Source organism: Rhineura floridana, chromosome 5, assembly GCF_030035675.1.
Source record: "Rhineura floridana isolate rRhiFlo1 chromosome 5, rRhiFlo1.hap2, whole genome shotgun sequence".
In the NCBI taxonomy this organism is placed as follows: domain Eukaryota; kingdom Metazoa; phylum Chordata; class Lepidosauria; order Squamata; family Rhineuridae; genus Rhineura; species Rhineura floridana.
This window is the reverse complement of record NC_084484.1, coordinates 528,955-545,829: the sequence shown is the minus strand read 5'-3', so window position 1 is coordinate 545,829 and position 16,875 is coordinate 528,955. Positions and strand designations below refer to the sequence as shown.

The following is a 16,875-nucleotide window of genomic DNA, read 5'->3' as shown; positions in this document are numbered from 1 at the left end:
TCATGTGACTTGGCAACCAAGAACAACTTAACACTGGCAAAAAGGGTGGTGTAAGTCAAACTCTTTCAAGGGCTTGTTTTTCCTTTGCCAGGCTTTGGGCCACCTCAGATGGCAGTAGCCTGGCTCCTCAAAGGAGTTTGAAATGAGGTAATTTACACCAGCTTAATTTAAGCAGGCGTTAAATTCCAGTGGCTTCCTATGCTTAGGATTGCTTTGTTAATTCCCAGTGATTTCCAATTTGGAAATGCTTCTTTGTCTGGATTGTACCTAGTGATAAATCAGAGTACAAGTGAGTTGTTAACATCTAAGCCAAGGCAGAATAGCAGTTTGCATATGATTATAATCTATACTGGTTCTGTGTCATTACTGTTACTTACCTATGTTTTTCTAGTTCATTATGTGACGACCTATTAAAAAAAACAGAAAGATTAATGGCAGAACAAAAATGGATTTTACGAGCTCTTATGGTCACCAAGAGTTCTTCAAGCCTGGAAGAATAAATACCCACCATCTAGTACACAATGATAGTTCAATGTATTTTCTATAAACACCAACTTTATTTGCATACGTATTTGGACATTTGAATGGCATATATTAATCTGTATGTGTAAATTAAAATAAATGTATTAATATTTATTGAATTGTTAATGCAAGCTGATGGAACCTTTTTCTTTCCTTAAAAAAAACCCAGAAAGTGTAGCATTTTATAATAATACTTCCTAATAACCTGAAATTCAAATGAAAGAAGGCATTTTCAATCTGTTCCTTTTGTTATTGTGGTATATTTAGGATGCTATCTGTACATTTGATTTTATCCATATTTAATAAAAGTTGGGTGCGACCTTGAATCTGGCTTTCATCTGAAATTTCACACTGCACAAAATTAAAGAAACCACACACACAAACAGCCACAAAAAGGAAGATCTACAATATTTGTAGGACTACAGTCCACAGACAACTTAATTCTCTTAAATAGCCTACTGCTATTGCAGGGGTAGCCAAAATGTCCTCCTGATGTTGCCCCATCAGCCTCAGCCAGCACGACCCATGGTCAAACGTGATGGGAGCCACAGTCTACAGCATCTGGAGAGCACTATGTTGGCTATCCCTGTGCTACTGGATATGTAATGACTCCCTTTCATCTTGCTTCAGAACAAACCAAACTACAAAGGAGTAACAAATGCCAAGTATTACATGAAAGCCATACGATAAACAGAAGAACCATCTCATGGCCACTTTGGAGCAAAAAGCTAACACTATCTCCCATGCAGCTTGTGAATCTGTGGGATAGCAGATCCTATTTGGGACGAGGTGCAATGCACCAACAAGACGCGGTATACACCATTGCAACTGTTACCGTGTGAACAACTGCACTGGTGCATCTATGTCGGGAATACCCACCATTTCACAATTCAAAAACTGGACAATAAGAGTTAGAAAGACAGGGCTGGGAGACCTCTGGGCATTACAGAGCGATGGCTGTAATCTCTTCAGAGAATGACCCACGACGAAACCATCATATCAATTCAGAATTTTGTATTCATCTTTTATGACGGGATGACATCTGACAGGTAGCACTGAAGATGGACTTAGCTTGCCAAGTGCAGGATTACTGCTAGAGCTATATATACCAAACCCTTTCTGCAGCTTAATTCACTAGGACTGGGGTACAAATATTTTAACATGTCTTATTGTCTCCAGGTTCATACAATTTCTAAAAACAGAGTTAAGGTGATAAAGGTTTACTTTAAAACTGTCAATGATCAACACATATAACATCTCTACACAACTGTCATACCTTGAGCTCCCAAGTTCCATCAACTAGAAACCAATGGCCACTACTGTACCCTGCCGATATACTATAGTCAGCAAGAGAAACAGGTGAGAAGCCTTGGCTATGTCTCCTCCTTACCTTGGAAACCTCCCTCAGTAGTGGTGCCACCTGTGCCAGGGGCAAAGCTGCTGCCACAGACTGAGGCAGGCAGATAAAGGAAGGTTTGGTACTGCTGCACACCATGCTGGGTTCTTTCACCATGCAGAGGGAGCCTGCCTAGACCTTTCTAGGTGTGGCCAAGCCCAGGGTTTTCCCTGCATTGCCTCCCTTCCAATTTATCTATTTAGTTCATATCAGTTTGTGAAAATTATCTCCCTTCCTCACTGCCACTTAGAAATTCTTGGGAAACACCGATTTCTCAGCCCAGATCTTGAATTCCTGCACTTGAATTTTCAGAAACAAATTTCACAAAAGTATTTGATTTTTCTCATCCTAATCTTGAAGTTACAGAAGCAGCAGCAAAATTTCACCTTGCATGTATGTCTTAGAAGAGAATCCTCTGGCTTAGATCCAGGTACCCTACAGCTCCTTTGCGCTGTGGTCCATGGATTCCAGACCTCCCTTGCCTGTGGGGTTGTCACCCTTTTGGGGCCTTTCTCCTGCACCTTTAAAAACAGGTTGACACAAAAAGTTGAGTAAAGCTTTCCCCCCTCACTTTTTCTGCTGACCAACATTTCACATGCCACCTTCTTCCGCATGCCACCTTTTGAGAGAGGTTCAGAGAGCGACAACAAAAGAGGGACTTTTTGTTTGCATCCCTGCCCCGGTCTATGGAATGCACTCCTCAGCAAAACCCACCTGGTGTGAATGTTACTGTCTTTTCAGCAGCAGGTTAAAAAGCTTCCTCTACTACCAGGTACACTTAATGGCATATGGTGGGTTGTTTTCTACTAATCATAGATTTTTATTTGTTTTTGGTTTATTGTAAATTCTGCTGGTTTTTATTTTGTTAAGTTATAGGGTGTATGCTTTTAGTATTATATGGATTCACTGTTTGGTTTTAAATGCTACATTTTATTTTTCTGTATTCTGCTTTGGGTAGTTTCTGAGAAAGATGACTAAGAAATGTAATTAGTGTTGCATTCGGCAAACTTTTACTCAGAGTAGACCCATTAAATTCATGTACCTAAGTTAGTCATGGCCATTAATTTAAATGAATATACTAGTGTGGCATAGTGGTTAGAGGGTTGTACTATGACCTGAGAGACCAGGGTTCGAATCCCCACACAGCCATGAAGCTGACTGGGTGACCTTGGGCCAGTCACTGCCTCTCAGCCTCTGCGGAAGGCAATGGTAAACCACCTCTGCTTACCATGAAAAACCCTATTCTAAGTCGCAATCGACTTGAAGGCAGTACATTTCCATTTCATACTCCAAGTACAAGTTAGTTGAATACAACCCTTAACAAATAAATTCTTTGGATCAAAGTGCTGTGAAAGACACAGAAGCAGGGCAGGATTCATGACTTGACTTCTGTGGAGTATAAAACTTTTAAAGGCACAGGAGCCCTACCAGGGAAAAAGAAGGTGTGTGTGTGGGGAGACCAATGCTGACCCCATGTAGGCAAGTCCTGTATCTCACCTTTTCTTCAGCCACCCCATGTCTTTCAATCATTTATTTGCTTAAGTCCTATTGTTTCTACTCCTTTATCCATCGTGCTTTCTTCAGCCTTCTCTTCCCAGCATTTTTCATTCTTCCATTCTCTATTTAGTTTCTTCTGCTCAGACATTGTGAGAGCTTATTCAAACCCTCCATGCTTTTAGTATTTATTTTCACATCAGCTCAGTTCATAGAAACCAGGGGCGTCATTACTACTGCTACCAAGTTTGCAACAGTCACAAAATCAGTTAGCATACTACTAGTACTGGCTGGTAACTAAGGCTGCCACTATACCTGAATCTCAATATCCTGAAGATTGTAAATCAGCGTGTTCTTTTATGTATAATGTTATTGCACATTCAAATCTCAGTAGACCTAAATCAACTAAAAAATTACCTCTAAATTCAAATAGGAATGTTTTTCAAAGAATTATTTTTAAAATAATTATGGCAGATTAATGAAAAGCATGGGATTGAAGCTAATAATTTAGAGAGGAAGTGCTTTCTTTTACTGGGTAACCCTGTGGCTGCTGCCTATCTGGGGAAAAGGCGAGTCTAAACTGGATTTTCTATGAAACAAGAAACTGATTGAGAGTGAGAAAGCAGCAATGGGTGAGCAATACAGTCCTGCACATCAAAAGCTATAGACAGAGAACTGTTCCCACCAAAATGCACTCAGCTGCACGCTCTCTTTGTAGGTCCACAGGCATATAAAAAAAAATCCATCTTTTCCCCTTGCCTATTTTCCTGTGATTAGCTTACTGTAAGGCAAGAGTGGGAAACCTCTCTCAGCATAAAGGCCACATACCTTTCTGAGTAAGCTTCCAGGGGTCACGTGCCAGTGGTGGGCAGAACCAGTGTTAAAAGTGAACAGAGCAACGAATGTAAACTTTCTTTTTAAAGTAGACTAGTTTATACACACTCTCACACAGTCTTTTCTATCAACCATCCAGGCACACAAGAGCGGAAGGACACCTTCCAGCCAGGGAAAAACACTCAAGGAAAGTGCAAAACAGAGCTGGTTAGGGGAGTGGCTCAGGAGAGTGTACCACTTGAGTAGAATTCTTAGGGCCAGAAAGCGGGGCATGGAGGGCCACACTAAGAACCTGAAGTTCCTCACGCCTGTTCAAAAGGGTGCCTATTTTTCCCTCACAGGGCTCCTGTGCCTTTAAAAGCTTCACAGCTAGCAGAAATTTAACAGGTGAAACTTTTCACACACTTCCCAAAGGGATAGCCATGGTAGTTTGTTGCAGCAAAAACAAGAACTTTTGGAACCTTAAAGCATAACAAATTTAGGCTTTAAATCTAATAAGCCTTTGTGCACTAAAGCCCACTTCATCAGATGTACAGTGTTACCCTGAGTGATATGTATATAACAGAATTTGTGACATATAAAACCTTAGCAAGTGAAACTTTTCCCTTCATTCTATCACCTGAATGTGTGTGTCAGGATTCTATTAGAAAGGCACAAAAGCATATCCATTAAACAACAACAAAAAGCCCTATAGGTGTTAATCCTACGGCAATGAACTTCCCTTGGCTCTCTGCCTCTCAGATTCAATTTGAATTTCATGTGTTTCATTGAGGGGTTGTGACTGGAATGACCCAGCCCATGATATGCTGCTTAACCGTCAACGCTCACCCTACTGCTGATTAATTCATATTTAATTGTCCATCTCTCTTTCTACCCAGGCTCTTGGTTTTTTGTCTCCTTAGGATTATTAGGTACAGACCCTGAGGGAACCTCTGTATATGCCAGGTTCATTGGATAAATGACCGCACAAGGTGAGGATTAACTAGGATTTCCTATCCTAGTTGTACAAAATGGAGTATGCAAGCATCAACTAGGACATTACAAATGAAGCACAGGTTTCTTAATCCTGCATTTCCTTGTGATGATAGCCACCTTGAGTGTTTCTTTATAAAAACTGAAAGATGGGTTATAACTTCTCTCAGTATTTGTAACACAATCAATATTGGGTCTGAGCCAGGATTTTTTGTATGCAGTAGTGCGTTATCACATACATGAGCATCTGCCTGTACATGCATGTGCACATACAGAGTCAGCACTGTCAGTCTTGATTGTCAGACTCTTCCCACCTCCTCAAACATAGCGCTGAGAATCTGTTCAGCATTGCATACATCATCCCAATACAGCATGGAGGACAAATGCGTATTCAGAACCACTGAGGAGAAGAAAACACACTTTTGGGGGGCAGGTGGAAAGAGTAATTTGGTGCAAGGAGAAGCACACACTCCACTTCTTCGATTTTGTTCACCCCCTCTGGAAGCAGCTTTTCCAGCATATGTGAGGCCATTGAGTAATTTTACATGGATTATACAGAACATCTAGGCTGGCTATACGTTCAGCCACATTAACTTGGGAGACCAGGGTTTGAATCCCCACTGACTCATGAAGCTCACTGAGTGACCTTGGGCCAATTACTGTCTCTCAGCCTCACCTACCTCCAGCATTGGCGCATGGCATGAAGGGGCCCTTCAGCACCAACATGGTCCGCACTGGCTTAAAAAGGCTTGGCTGCCCCACCTCCCATGTTATCACATCAGTGTGCTATGTACACACTCTGCATGTGGTGATGTGGCAATGTGGGAGACAAGGCAGCTGGGCCTATTTAAGCCTGCACTGGCTACACTGAGGGTGTGTGCGCTGTTGTCTGGAAAGGAAGAGCTCCATGGTCTGTGCTGGGTCGTATGATTTGCAGCCTGAGGTAAGAGATTGACATATGCTGCACATCACACCCAGTGATCAGATGCTGGTGCGGATCATGGAGCGGGAGCTCCACCCTCCAGGGGCCTTTTGAACCCAAAGGGCCCTACACCCTGTTCCCTACATGGCTGCCCACTGGTGCCAGCCTGCCTACCTCACAGGGTTGTTGTGAGGAGAGAAGGAAGAATAATGTACACGACTTTGAGCTCCTTGGAGGAAAGGCAGTATATAGATATAATAAGTAAGTGGAACGTGGTACCACAGCTACTCAATGAGGATGGCAAAATGGTAACAGATGACAAAGAAAAGGCAGAAGTGCTCAATTCCTACTTTGGCTCAGTCTTCTCCCATAAAAGGGTCTATGACCCTCCTGGGAAACATGAAGTGGAAGGGGCAGGATTGGAGCTTGAGATTGATAGACAAATGGTCAAGGAATACCCAATCACTTTGAACGAGTTCAAATTGGCAGGGCCCAATAAACTGCATCCAAGAATATTGAAGAAACTGGCTGAAGAACTCTCAGAACCGCTCTCTATTATCTTTGTGAAATCTTGGAGTACTGATGAACTGCCGGATGACTGGAGCTGTTGTCCCTATCTTCAAAAAGGGCAAAAAGCAGAGCCACGGAACTACAGATCAGTCACCCTAACATCAGTCTCTGGAAAAACTCAGATTATAAAGCAGTCACTGTAAGCACCTTGAAAACAATCCAGTGATTACTAGGAGCCAACATGGATTTATGAAGAACAAATCCTGCCAAACTAAGCTTATCTCGTTTTTTGATCAAGTAACCTCCCTTGTAGACTGTGGGAATGCTGTGGACATAATATATCTCGACTTCAGCAAAGCTTTTGACAAAGTGCCCCATGATATTCTGATTAGCAAGCTAGCTAAATGTGGGCTGGATGGAACAACTATCAGGTGGATCCACAGTTGGCTCCAGAATTGTACTCAAAGAGTGCTTCTCAATGGTTACTTCACAGACTGGGTGGAAGTAACGAGTGGGGTACCACAGGGCTCGGTCCTGGGCCCAGTACTCTTCAACATTTTTATTAACGCCTTGGATGAGGAGGTACAGAGCATGCTTATCAAATTTGCAGATGATACAAAATTGGGGGACCCAGCTAATACAGTGGAAGACAGAAACAAAATTCAAAGGGACCTTGATAAGCTGGAGCACTGGGCTGAAAACAATCAAATCAAATTCAACAGGGATAAATGCAAAGTTCTACACTTAGGAAAAAGAAACAAAATGCACAGTTATAAGATGGGGGATACTTGGCTCAGCAGAACGACATGTGAGAAGGATCTTGGAATTGTCGTTGATCACAAGCTGAATATGAACTAACAGTGTGATGTGGCTGCAAAAAAGGCAAATGCTATATTAAGCTGCATTAACAGAAGTATAATTTCCAAATGGCGTGAAGTATTAGTTCCCCTCTATTCAGCACTGGTTAGGCCTCATCTTGAGTCCTGCATCCAGTTCTGGTCTCCGTACTTCAAGAAGGATGCAGACAAACTGGAACAGGTTCAGAGGAGGGCAACAAGGATGATCAGGGGACTGGAAACAAAGACCTATCAGGAGTGACAGAAAGAACTGGTCATGTTTAGCCTTGAGAAGACTGAGGGGAGATATGATAACACTCTTCAAGTACATGAAAGGTTGTCACACAGAGGAGGACTGGGATCTCTTCTCCAGTGTCCCACAGTGCAGGAGACGGAATAATGGGCTCAAGTTGCAGGAAGCCAGATTTTGACTGAACACCAGGAAAAACTTCTTAACTGTTAGAGCCATACGACAATGGACCCAATTACCTAGAGAGGTAGTGGGCTCTCCGACACCGGAGGCCTTCAAGAGGCAGCTAGACAGCCATCTGTTGGGAATGCTCTGATTTGGATGCCTGCATAGAGCAGGGGGTTGGACTTGATGGCCTTATAGGCCCCTTCCAACTGTACTATTCTATGAAATAAATGAATTAATAATACCCTGTTACAGTTCTTATGAAGTGCAACAAATGCTCTTAAAATACAGTAGTATTTAATTTTGAATATATAATAAAAACTAGACCTTTTGAGTTGCTGAGAGTTCCACCCATCTCTCAAATCTTAAATGGTGACCCTGCTATGTTTTAAACATGCTAGGAAATACTTCAGGCTGTACATAAATTTCCTGCAAATGAAATAACTAGAGCAAGACTGTATATCAAGATGGCTAATCTGTGCTCCTCCAGATATTGTAGGAACTACAACTCCTACCATCCCTGACCATTGGCTATGTTGCTGGGGCTGATGACAGTTGTAGTTCAGCAATATCCAGAGGGCGACAAACTAGCTACACCTGCAGAACCTCCATGGTTTCTGTAGATACTAGTTCTCCATCGAAGTCTTCCCAATCTACAATGCATACTTTCAAAAACAAAACTTCACAATGATTCCTGAGCTGATCAAACTACAAAAGAGAACACAATATACCATTCCTCTGGCCAAAATGTCTGCTGCTACTGTTTCCCTATACCTGGAGATGGTTTGTAACAAGTTCAAGAGAACTAGCTACCTTAAATTGATTCTGTGAAGAATAACAGGGAGGGGGATATTGCCTTCATGTTCTTGTGGCATCTGGTTGGCCAATGTGTGAAACAGAATGTTGGACTAGATAGGTTAGTAATCTAATGCTACAGGACTCTTCATATCATAGAATAACAGAGTTATAGGTGACCTGCACTTAAAAATTGCAATACAAATATCTAACAGTGCCTTGTATATCAATAACAGTGTCTTGTTATAGCAATGAAAATGGAAATGGACTGTCTTCAAGTAGATCCTGACTTATGGCGACCCTATGAATAGGGTTTTCATGGTAAGCAGTATTCAGAGGGGGGTTACCGTTACCACCCTCTGAGGCCGAGAGGCAGTGACTGGCCCAAGGTAACCCAGTGAGCTTCATGGCTGTGTGGGGATTCGAACCCTGGTCTCCCAGGTCATAGTCCAACACTCTAACCACTACACCACACTGGCTCTCTTGTTATAGCAATAGAAATGCATTAAAATGTTCCTGGAATAATTCCTGATTTCAGTTATACCACACTGACTACATAGCAAGCGACCAGGAACCTGCCTGATATTGTGAGAATTCATGATTATTTCAGATTCTTTTGTATGCAGGTTTTTCCCCGCAAGACAACATTTTGTATGAACAAGACAAAGCAAAGGATCAGCAAAGGAGGGCACCATGACCAACCAATGGGTACCTAGGAAGTCATAGAAGAAGGGGGCATGCTCTCTTTAAAACACAGTGCACCCTGGACACTGTTTGGGCCTGCGCAAAACAACAACAACAAAACTAAAAACAAACCCCACCACCACCAAACACATCATTCGGACAGGGCAGCAGGTAATAAGAGTATCTGCTAGGAGAAAAGGGTGTGGGGAGTTCGTTTGTTCTGCGCAAGGGCCTAATCCTAAAACCCCTACCCCTCCTGCTGTCTCCTACAAACGGGATAAAAGGCCAGGTGTAAACCACATTTCAAAGACATTACTGTATACAGCAAGCAGAAAATAAAGGCACTAGCCTATCCAAGCACACATCCAGTTAGCAGAGCGGTAAAGCTCGGGGCAAGCATCTATGTCGGGGGGAGACAAATCCAGTGCATATTTACTTACCTGGGAACAAGTCCCACTGAATTCAGTGGAAATTACTTCCAAGCAAATGTGCAAAGAAAAGAGGCTGCAGGTGAGGTCAAGCGTGGGAGGATCAAAGTTAAATCTCTTAAATCGAGAAACAAAAGAGATATAGGGTGGGGTTAACAACATGCAGCAGAGTTTGCTTGAGAGACCCCGCTGTACGCGTGGCGGCGTTTTAGGAGAAATCAAAACAGAACCCAGCCCAGAAAGGGGGAAAATGGCGACCTACTGTTCCTGAGATGGGGAAGTTGCAATACCTTGCTTTGCACATTAAACTGTAAACCTCAGGAAAAAAGATATTCCCAGTGAAGGGGGCAGGAGAATAGAAGCACCAACACTCACCGGTTGTTTTGGGATTTCCTGGTCTTAGTTTTCCTCCTGGTATAGTCACTGTCGAACGGCAACACTGAGGCATAGCCGTGTTCTGCTTCTATGAGAAGAGATGGGTAAGAAACGGAGGTCACCGTTTATATTAGGATTAAATTTGCTGGGGGGTGTACTTACGCACTACCTACATGTAAAAAGATGAACGCATGTAAATAAGTTTATCCCAAGGAAAAACGAGGAAACAAAGTCGGGGGATGAAAACCAACGCTATGTAAAAGGTGGACTAGCAGCGCCACCAGAGTAGTTTCGGCGATTTTTTTTTTAAAAAGTCATTTACAACGAAACGACATAACTCCCCCCCCGGCCTCTGTTTTAAATCCTGGGGGCCATCTGCGCATTGTAACACTCAAGGGTGGGGATAGGGGGGATCTAAACTTGCTATGAACATTTATATACCTCTCTCTCGCCTTTCCAAGTATTCCGCGGCTTCCAGGAGCATTAACAGGGAATTCCACTCCATTTTCATAGATTCCCAATAGCTCCTTTGCCTCACTCCCTTTTTCAATAGACTTTAAGCAGAAGGAAAAAATTACTTGGGAGTTCACAAGTACAGGACCCTCCAAAGTATCTTCTAACCCAAGTCTACAAACCCACAGTTGGCGTGTTACTTTCCAGACAGACGGCTGCCTAAGCCTGTCAATAACGTCATTCGTAGGATCCAGAGACATTGAAGAACCAATCAGACACAGGTCAGAAAACTTTGCCCTCCCTCCGGCGAAGAGAACGTTGACAGATCAAGGATCTTGCTGTCTGATAGGCTGGCCACTATAGCAACAATTTAGAAGCCAAAGCTTAGCAACAACACTTGATGGCCCAGCCCCCCGGTTCATTGAGTGGCCAGCTGTGTTCATGCAAAACAGGCAGTGGTGAGTGATTGGGCATGAGGAGCCTATGCAAATAAGGTTAGTCAGGAGAGGCTTTGCGAGAGGCGTGTCTTCTCCCGTGCCCTGGGCAGTAAATATTACGATCAGTCTCAGCTGGGCTGGAAGAGGGAGGAGTTGGAAGACTAGTTGTGCGGTTCTGGACAGTAGTATTGTGAAGAACAAGCGAGGAAAAATAAATATATTTTTGGTGAAAACAAATATTCTCATCGAAGAATTAACCCCCAAGTGGCATATGGACTAATGCAGTTATCTGACTATAGACAGCAGTTTAGGGCTGCAATCCTAGGAACCATTACGTGGGAGTTAAAGCACGCCTATACTTTAAATTTAAACTTCAGGCAGGGTACAGGGTAGTGGTGAAGCAATGCAACTAAATACCAACAGCCTGATTTGTTTAATAAAAGGTATTTAATTGTATGGATTGATTCCATAAAGGAAGCCACAGACCTGAACTTACAAGATCTGAACAGGGTGGTTTACAACAGATGCTGCTGGAGGTCGCTGATGCATAGGGTCGCCATTAGTCGTAATCGACTAAAATAAGTGTCTATTACTTGTCAGTTATTCCAGCGCTTTTACATTCGGTGGTCAGGACACTGGAAGATAGGAGAAAGTTTACATAGAACAGTTGAGCAGAAATGTTGTCTCGGAAGTCCTCCCCCGCGGGTTGAGGCCATATTTACCTCCAGATTGACTTCGTAAAGTTTCACTAGGCATCCGCTCTGTTAATTGTTGGGTGTCTCTTTAAGACCTTTTTTATGCCAACATACCTATGCAGTTCTCCAAAGTTTTTAGTTACTCATTTTCAGAGCTTGGAAAAGTTACTTTTTTGAACTACAACTCCCATCAGCCCCAGCCAGCATGGTGATGTAAGCAGTTCCCAGGTCCCTTCTTTGTTGTGAGATTGTGGGGGTGCTCTGTGTTTGGGTCCTGGGTGAGAGCCAGGATGGATGGATGGAGTTCTGGGTGGGAGCCAGGAGCATGAGAGGGTGTGTATGTTTAAAGTAGAAGGGACTGATATGGGTTTTATTTAATAGTATAAGAACATAAGAAGAGCCTGCTGGATCAGGCCAGTGGCCCATCTAGTCCAGCATCCTGTTCTCACAGTGGCCAACCAGGTGCCTGGGGGAAGCCCGCAAGCAGGACCCGAGTGCAAGAACACTCTCCTGTCCTGAGGCTTCCGGCAACTGGTTTTCAGAAGCATGCTGCCTCTGACTAGGGTGGCAGAGCACAGCCATCACGGCTAGTAGCCATTGATAGCCCTGTCCTCCATGAATTGGTCTAATCTTCTTTTAAAGCCGTCCAAGCTGGTGGCCATTACTGCATCTTGTGGGAGCAAATTCCATAGTTGAACTATGCGCTGAGTAAAGAAGTACTTCCTTTTGTCTGTCCTGAATCTTCCAACATTCAGCTTCTTTGAATGTCCACGAGTTCTAGTATTATGAGAGAGGGAGAAGAACTTTTCTCTATCCACTTTCTCAATGCCATGCATAATTTGATACACTTCTATCATGTCTCCTCTGACCCGCCTTTTCCCTAATCTAAAAAGCCCCAAATGCTGCAACCTTTCCTCGTAAGGGAGTCGCTCCATCCCCTTGATCATTCTGGTTGCCCTCTTCTGAACCTTTTCCAACTCTATAATATCCTTTTTGAGATGAGGCGACCAGAACTGTACACAGTATTCCAAATGCGGCCGCACCATAGATTTATACAACGGCATTATGATATCGGCTGTTTTATTTTCAATACCTTTCCTAATTATTGCTAGCATGGAATTTGCCTTTTTCACAGCTGCCGCACACTGGGTCGACATTTTCATCGTGCTGTCCACTACAACCCCGAGGTCTCTCTCCTGGTCGGTCACCGCCAGTTCAGACCCCATGAGCGTATATGTGAAATTAAGATTTTTTGCTCCAATATGCATAATTTTACACTTGTTTATATTGAATTGCATTTGCCATTTTTCTGCCCATTCACTGTTTGTAGAGGTCTTTTTGGAGGTCTTCGCAATCCCTTTTTGCTTTAACAACCCTGAACAATTTAGTGTCATCAGCAAACTTGGCCACTTCACTGCTCACTCCTAATTCTAGGTCATTAATGAACAAGTTGAAAAGTACAGGTCCCAATACCGATCCTTGAGGGACTCCACTTTCTACAGCCCTCCATTGGGAGAACTGTCCGTTGATTCCTACTCTCTGCTTTCTGCTTCTTAACCAATTTCTTATCCACAAGAGGACCTCTCCTCTTATTCCATGACTGCTAAGCTTCCTCAGAAGCCTTTGGTGAGGTACCTTGTCAAACGCTTTTTGAAAGTCTAAGTACACTATGTCCACTGGATCACCTCTATCTATATGCTTGTTGACACTCTCAAAGAATTCTAATAGGTTACTGAGACAGGACTTTCCTTTGCAGAAGCCATGCTGGCTCTGCTTCAGCAAGGCTTGTTCTTCTATGTGCTTAGTTAATCTAGCTTTAATAATACTTTCTACCAGTTTTCCAGGGACAGAAGTTAAGCTAACTGGCCTGTAATTTCCGGGATCCCCTCTGGATCCCTTTTTGAAGATTGGCGTTACATTTGCCACTTTCCAGTCCTCAGGCACGGAGGAGGACCTGAGGGACAAGTTACGTATTTTAGTTAGCAGATCAGCAATTTCACCTTTGAGTTCTTTGAGAACTCTGGGGTGGATGCCATCCGGGCCCGGTGATTTGTAAGTTTTTATATTGTCCATTAAGCCTAGAACTTCCTCTCTCGTTACCACTATTTGTCTCAGTTCCTCAGAATCTCTTCCTGCAAATGTTAGTTCAGGTTCAGGGATCTGCCCTATATCTTCCACTGTGAAGACAGATGCAAAGAATCTTTATTGGTGCAGCATTTGTATGTGTAATATTGTGTATTTTTGTAACATTTGTTTAAGCTTATTTTGTATTACTTTGTATTTTGTAGCATTATAGGATGGTAGTATGATTACTTCTGTATATTTTTGTCATTTCTATGGTTGTAAACCACCTTGAGCACAGTGATGTAGAAAGGCGGTATACAAATTAAACATGAAATGTCATCTGTGTGCTTTTCCTAGCATTTCCATAAGTGAAAGAGGCAGAGACTTTATTTTTTAAAGCTGAAAATCCAGGGAAGGGCCTGAAATGTCTTGAGAGGAGTCTCCAGGTCTACTGTAGGTTAACAGTGGTGACAGCCTGCAAAGGCTGGGTTTACACCATAGCAGAATGAAGTGGAAGTGCACTGATAGAATGCTGAGGTTATATGAATCAGGGATGAGCAGACTTTGTCTAATCTCCTTTATAAATGTGATTTGTTTTTACACTGTAACTCCAAGATCTACCAGCCAGAACCAGGTGCAAAAAGGCACACAGAATTAAATAAGGGTGCCTCTGAGCATGTTCTGAACCCTAGGAATTTCTTTCAGTATTGGTACTGAACTCAGTTTTGTCTCACAAAAGTCCATTCCTGGTTAGTTTTCTTCATTTCAGCAGCCTAATTTATGTTGAAAAAGGGTAACTTGTTATGCTGTCAGTCAACTGGAGTAAAAAAACCCTGTTGATATAACCACAAGTTACACAGAGCTCAGCCAGTAGAGCCCAGTCTATCTTCTGTCCTCCCTTGGTATGAACTATAGTGCTTCACTTTTGAATGTTTGGCAATATAAGATTCACTGAAATTATTGTTTTAATATTAAAATGTATACCTTGCCCTTCAGGTCAGCTTACAATAAAATATTAAGAACACCCTAAAATAGTTAAATACATAAAATTAGCAAAGCTATAAAAAGCCATAAAAGAATATTGTATTTTAATCTCGTTTTGTACACCGCCCAGAGAGCTATTAGCTATGGGCGGTCTAGAAATGAAAATAAATAAATAAATAAAATAAATATAAAAATAAGCAAAACTGATCACCAAAAGGAAGAAGGGAAAATAAAGCCCTTCACATGATGCCAGAAAGACAGCTGTGGTGCTACCACTACGAAGGCCCTCTCCCTAGTGATCACTTGCTGTACCTCGGATGACATGGAAACCCAGAGAAGAGCCTCTAACAGTGATCTCCAAGTATGTGCATGCATGTGTGAAGATGGGCAATCCCTCAAATAACTGGCCTCAAGCTGTAATGAGTGACTCACTTATGAGTAAACAGTTAGGATTATTCTAGAAGTGCACAAGCATATTTACTTGGAAGTGAATTCCATTGAACTCTGTGGAAAAGGCTGCCAGGGTCCAATCCTAAAAATCTTTATATGGAAGTTCATTTGAAATTATTGAAGCTTATTTCCAAGTAAACACAGAGTGCTTTCATACTAGGCATTTAGTGAGAAATAGCAACATTTTGATCATTCACATTTTATGGGGTATCTGCATGACATGGCTATCCCATAGTGGGCTTCCCATATTTTCCCAGGGGTTCTTTTAAAATCTCAGAAAATCCAACTTTTTACAAGAACAGAATAGAAGCATAGAGCCAGCTGGTATAGATTTCTATAGCAGTTGCAGAAATGTGGGTTTTGTTTGTTTGTTGCATGTGCAGGGCTGGCCCAGGACATTCCACTGCCTGAGTTATAGTAGCAGATTCACCTCCTGCAGCTAAGTTAAGGTGCATAGCCATAGTAGCAACCAAGTCAAGTTATTTTGATAGCTGGTCAAGTTATTTTGGTAGCTGAGGCAGAAATTCCCACAAGTGCTTTCTCCCTTCCCTAGCAGTGAAAATATAACAAATAACTTGCTGCCTTTTCATGACACACAAGCTGTCTCCAGAGTCCAGGGCAAGATCAAAGATTAGTTCTGTTCCTGGAGCAATTGAGCTCATATTTTCTTAGGATCTTGCTAATCCATGATAGTTACTAGAACCCTTTGCTTCCGCAGTTCTTCTGTTTTAAAAGTTATAGCAGCTCATAGTTTTTTTATTTAGTACATTCAGTACAGTATGGTGTAGTGGTTAAGGTTGTTGGACTACAACCTGAGAGACCAGGGTTTGAATCCCCACACAGCCATGAAGCTCATTGGGTGACCTTGGGCCAATTACTGCCTCTCAGCCTCAGAGGAAGGCAATGGTAAACCACCTCTGAATACCGCTTACCATGAAAACCCTATTCATAGGGTCGCCATAAGTCAGAATTGACTTGAAGGCAGTCCACTTCCATTTTTTCCCACATTTAACCCACCCTTCTTTCAGGCAGCTCAGGGTAGCTGGCATGGTTCTTCCCCCTCCCTACTGTATTGTGGCATAAATCCTGTGAGATACAGTGCACTCAGACAGGCAGATGGAGTGGCCCAGAGTTATCCAGTGAGTTTCACGGCGGAATGAGGATTTGAACCGATGTATCTCTGCTCCTAGTCTACACCACTCCCTCCCCAAATCCAGTTCTCCTAGTCTTCTGTATTTTATCAAACCTTGCATTGTTCAACTTCTAAGTAAATTATGTGTACTTCTAATCTGCATTTAGTTCTAAGAAAAGAGAAGCCCATATCTGACTTCCCCAGAATTATGACTTGCAATTCTAGCACACTAAACAGCTTTTAACCTTTTCAGAGTTGCTTGAGAGGGTAGTTGTTGTGAAAATAGCCTCCATCTCAATTCATCTCCTCTCCAAAAGCCTGCCAAGTTGGCAGACTTTGAACGACAAGCAACTGTGGCTGCAAATCCTAGGCATATTTACCTGGGAATAAATCCCAATGAACTCAAAGGGCCTCACATCTTTTTAAAAACCGTTTATCCTGCTCTTAAACGGAGGAAGCAGCAGCTCCCAGGACACC

At 42.6% G+C, this 16,875-nt stretch overlaps 1 protein-coding gene across 1 annotated transcript in view; it reads right to left on the bottom strand.

Annotated features, from left to right (window-relative positions):
* MXD4 (MAX dimerization protein 4) overlaps positions 1–10,957 on the bottom strand; it is a 63,741-nt gene extending 52,784 nt beyond the window's left edge. Inside the window, exons 1-3 of the mRNA XM_061629793.1 lie at positions 10,625–10,957; positions 10,184–10,271; positions 378–407 (exon numbers count right to left, since the gene is read on the bottom strand). Of these exons, the coding sequence (XP_061485777.1) occupies positions 378–407; positions 10,184–10,271; positions 10,625–10,694 (188 nt within the window). The 5' untranslated portion in view covers positions 10,695–10,957. The remainder of the gene's footprint in view (positions 1–377; positions 408–10,183; positions 10,272–10,624) is intronic.
* Positions 10,958–16,875: the final 5,918 nt, after the last annotated feature.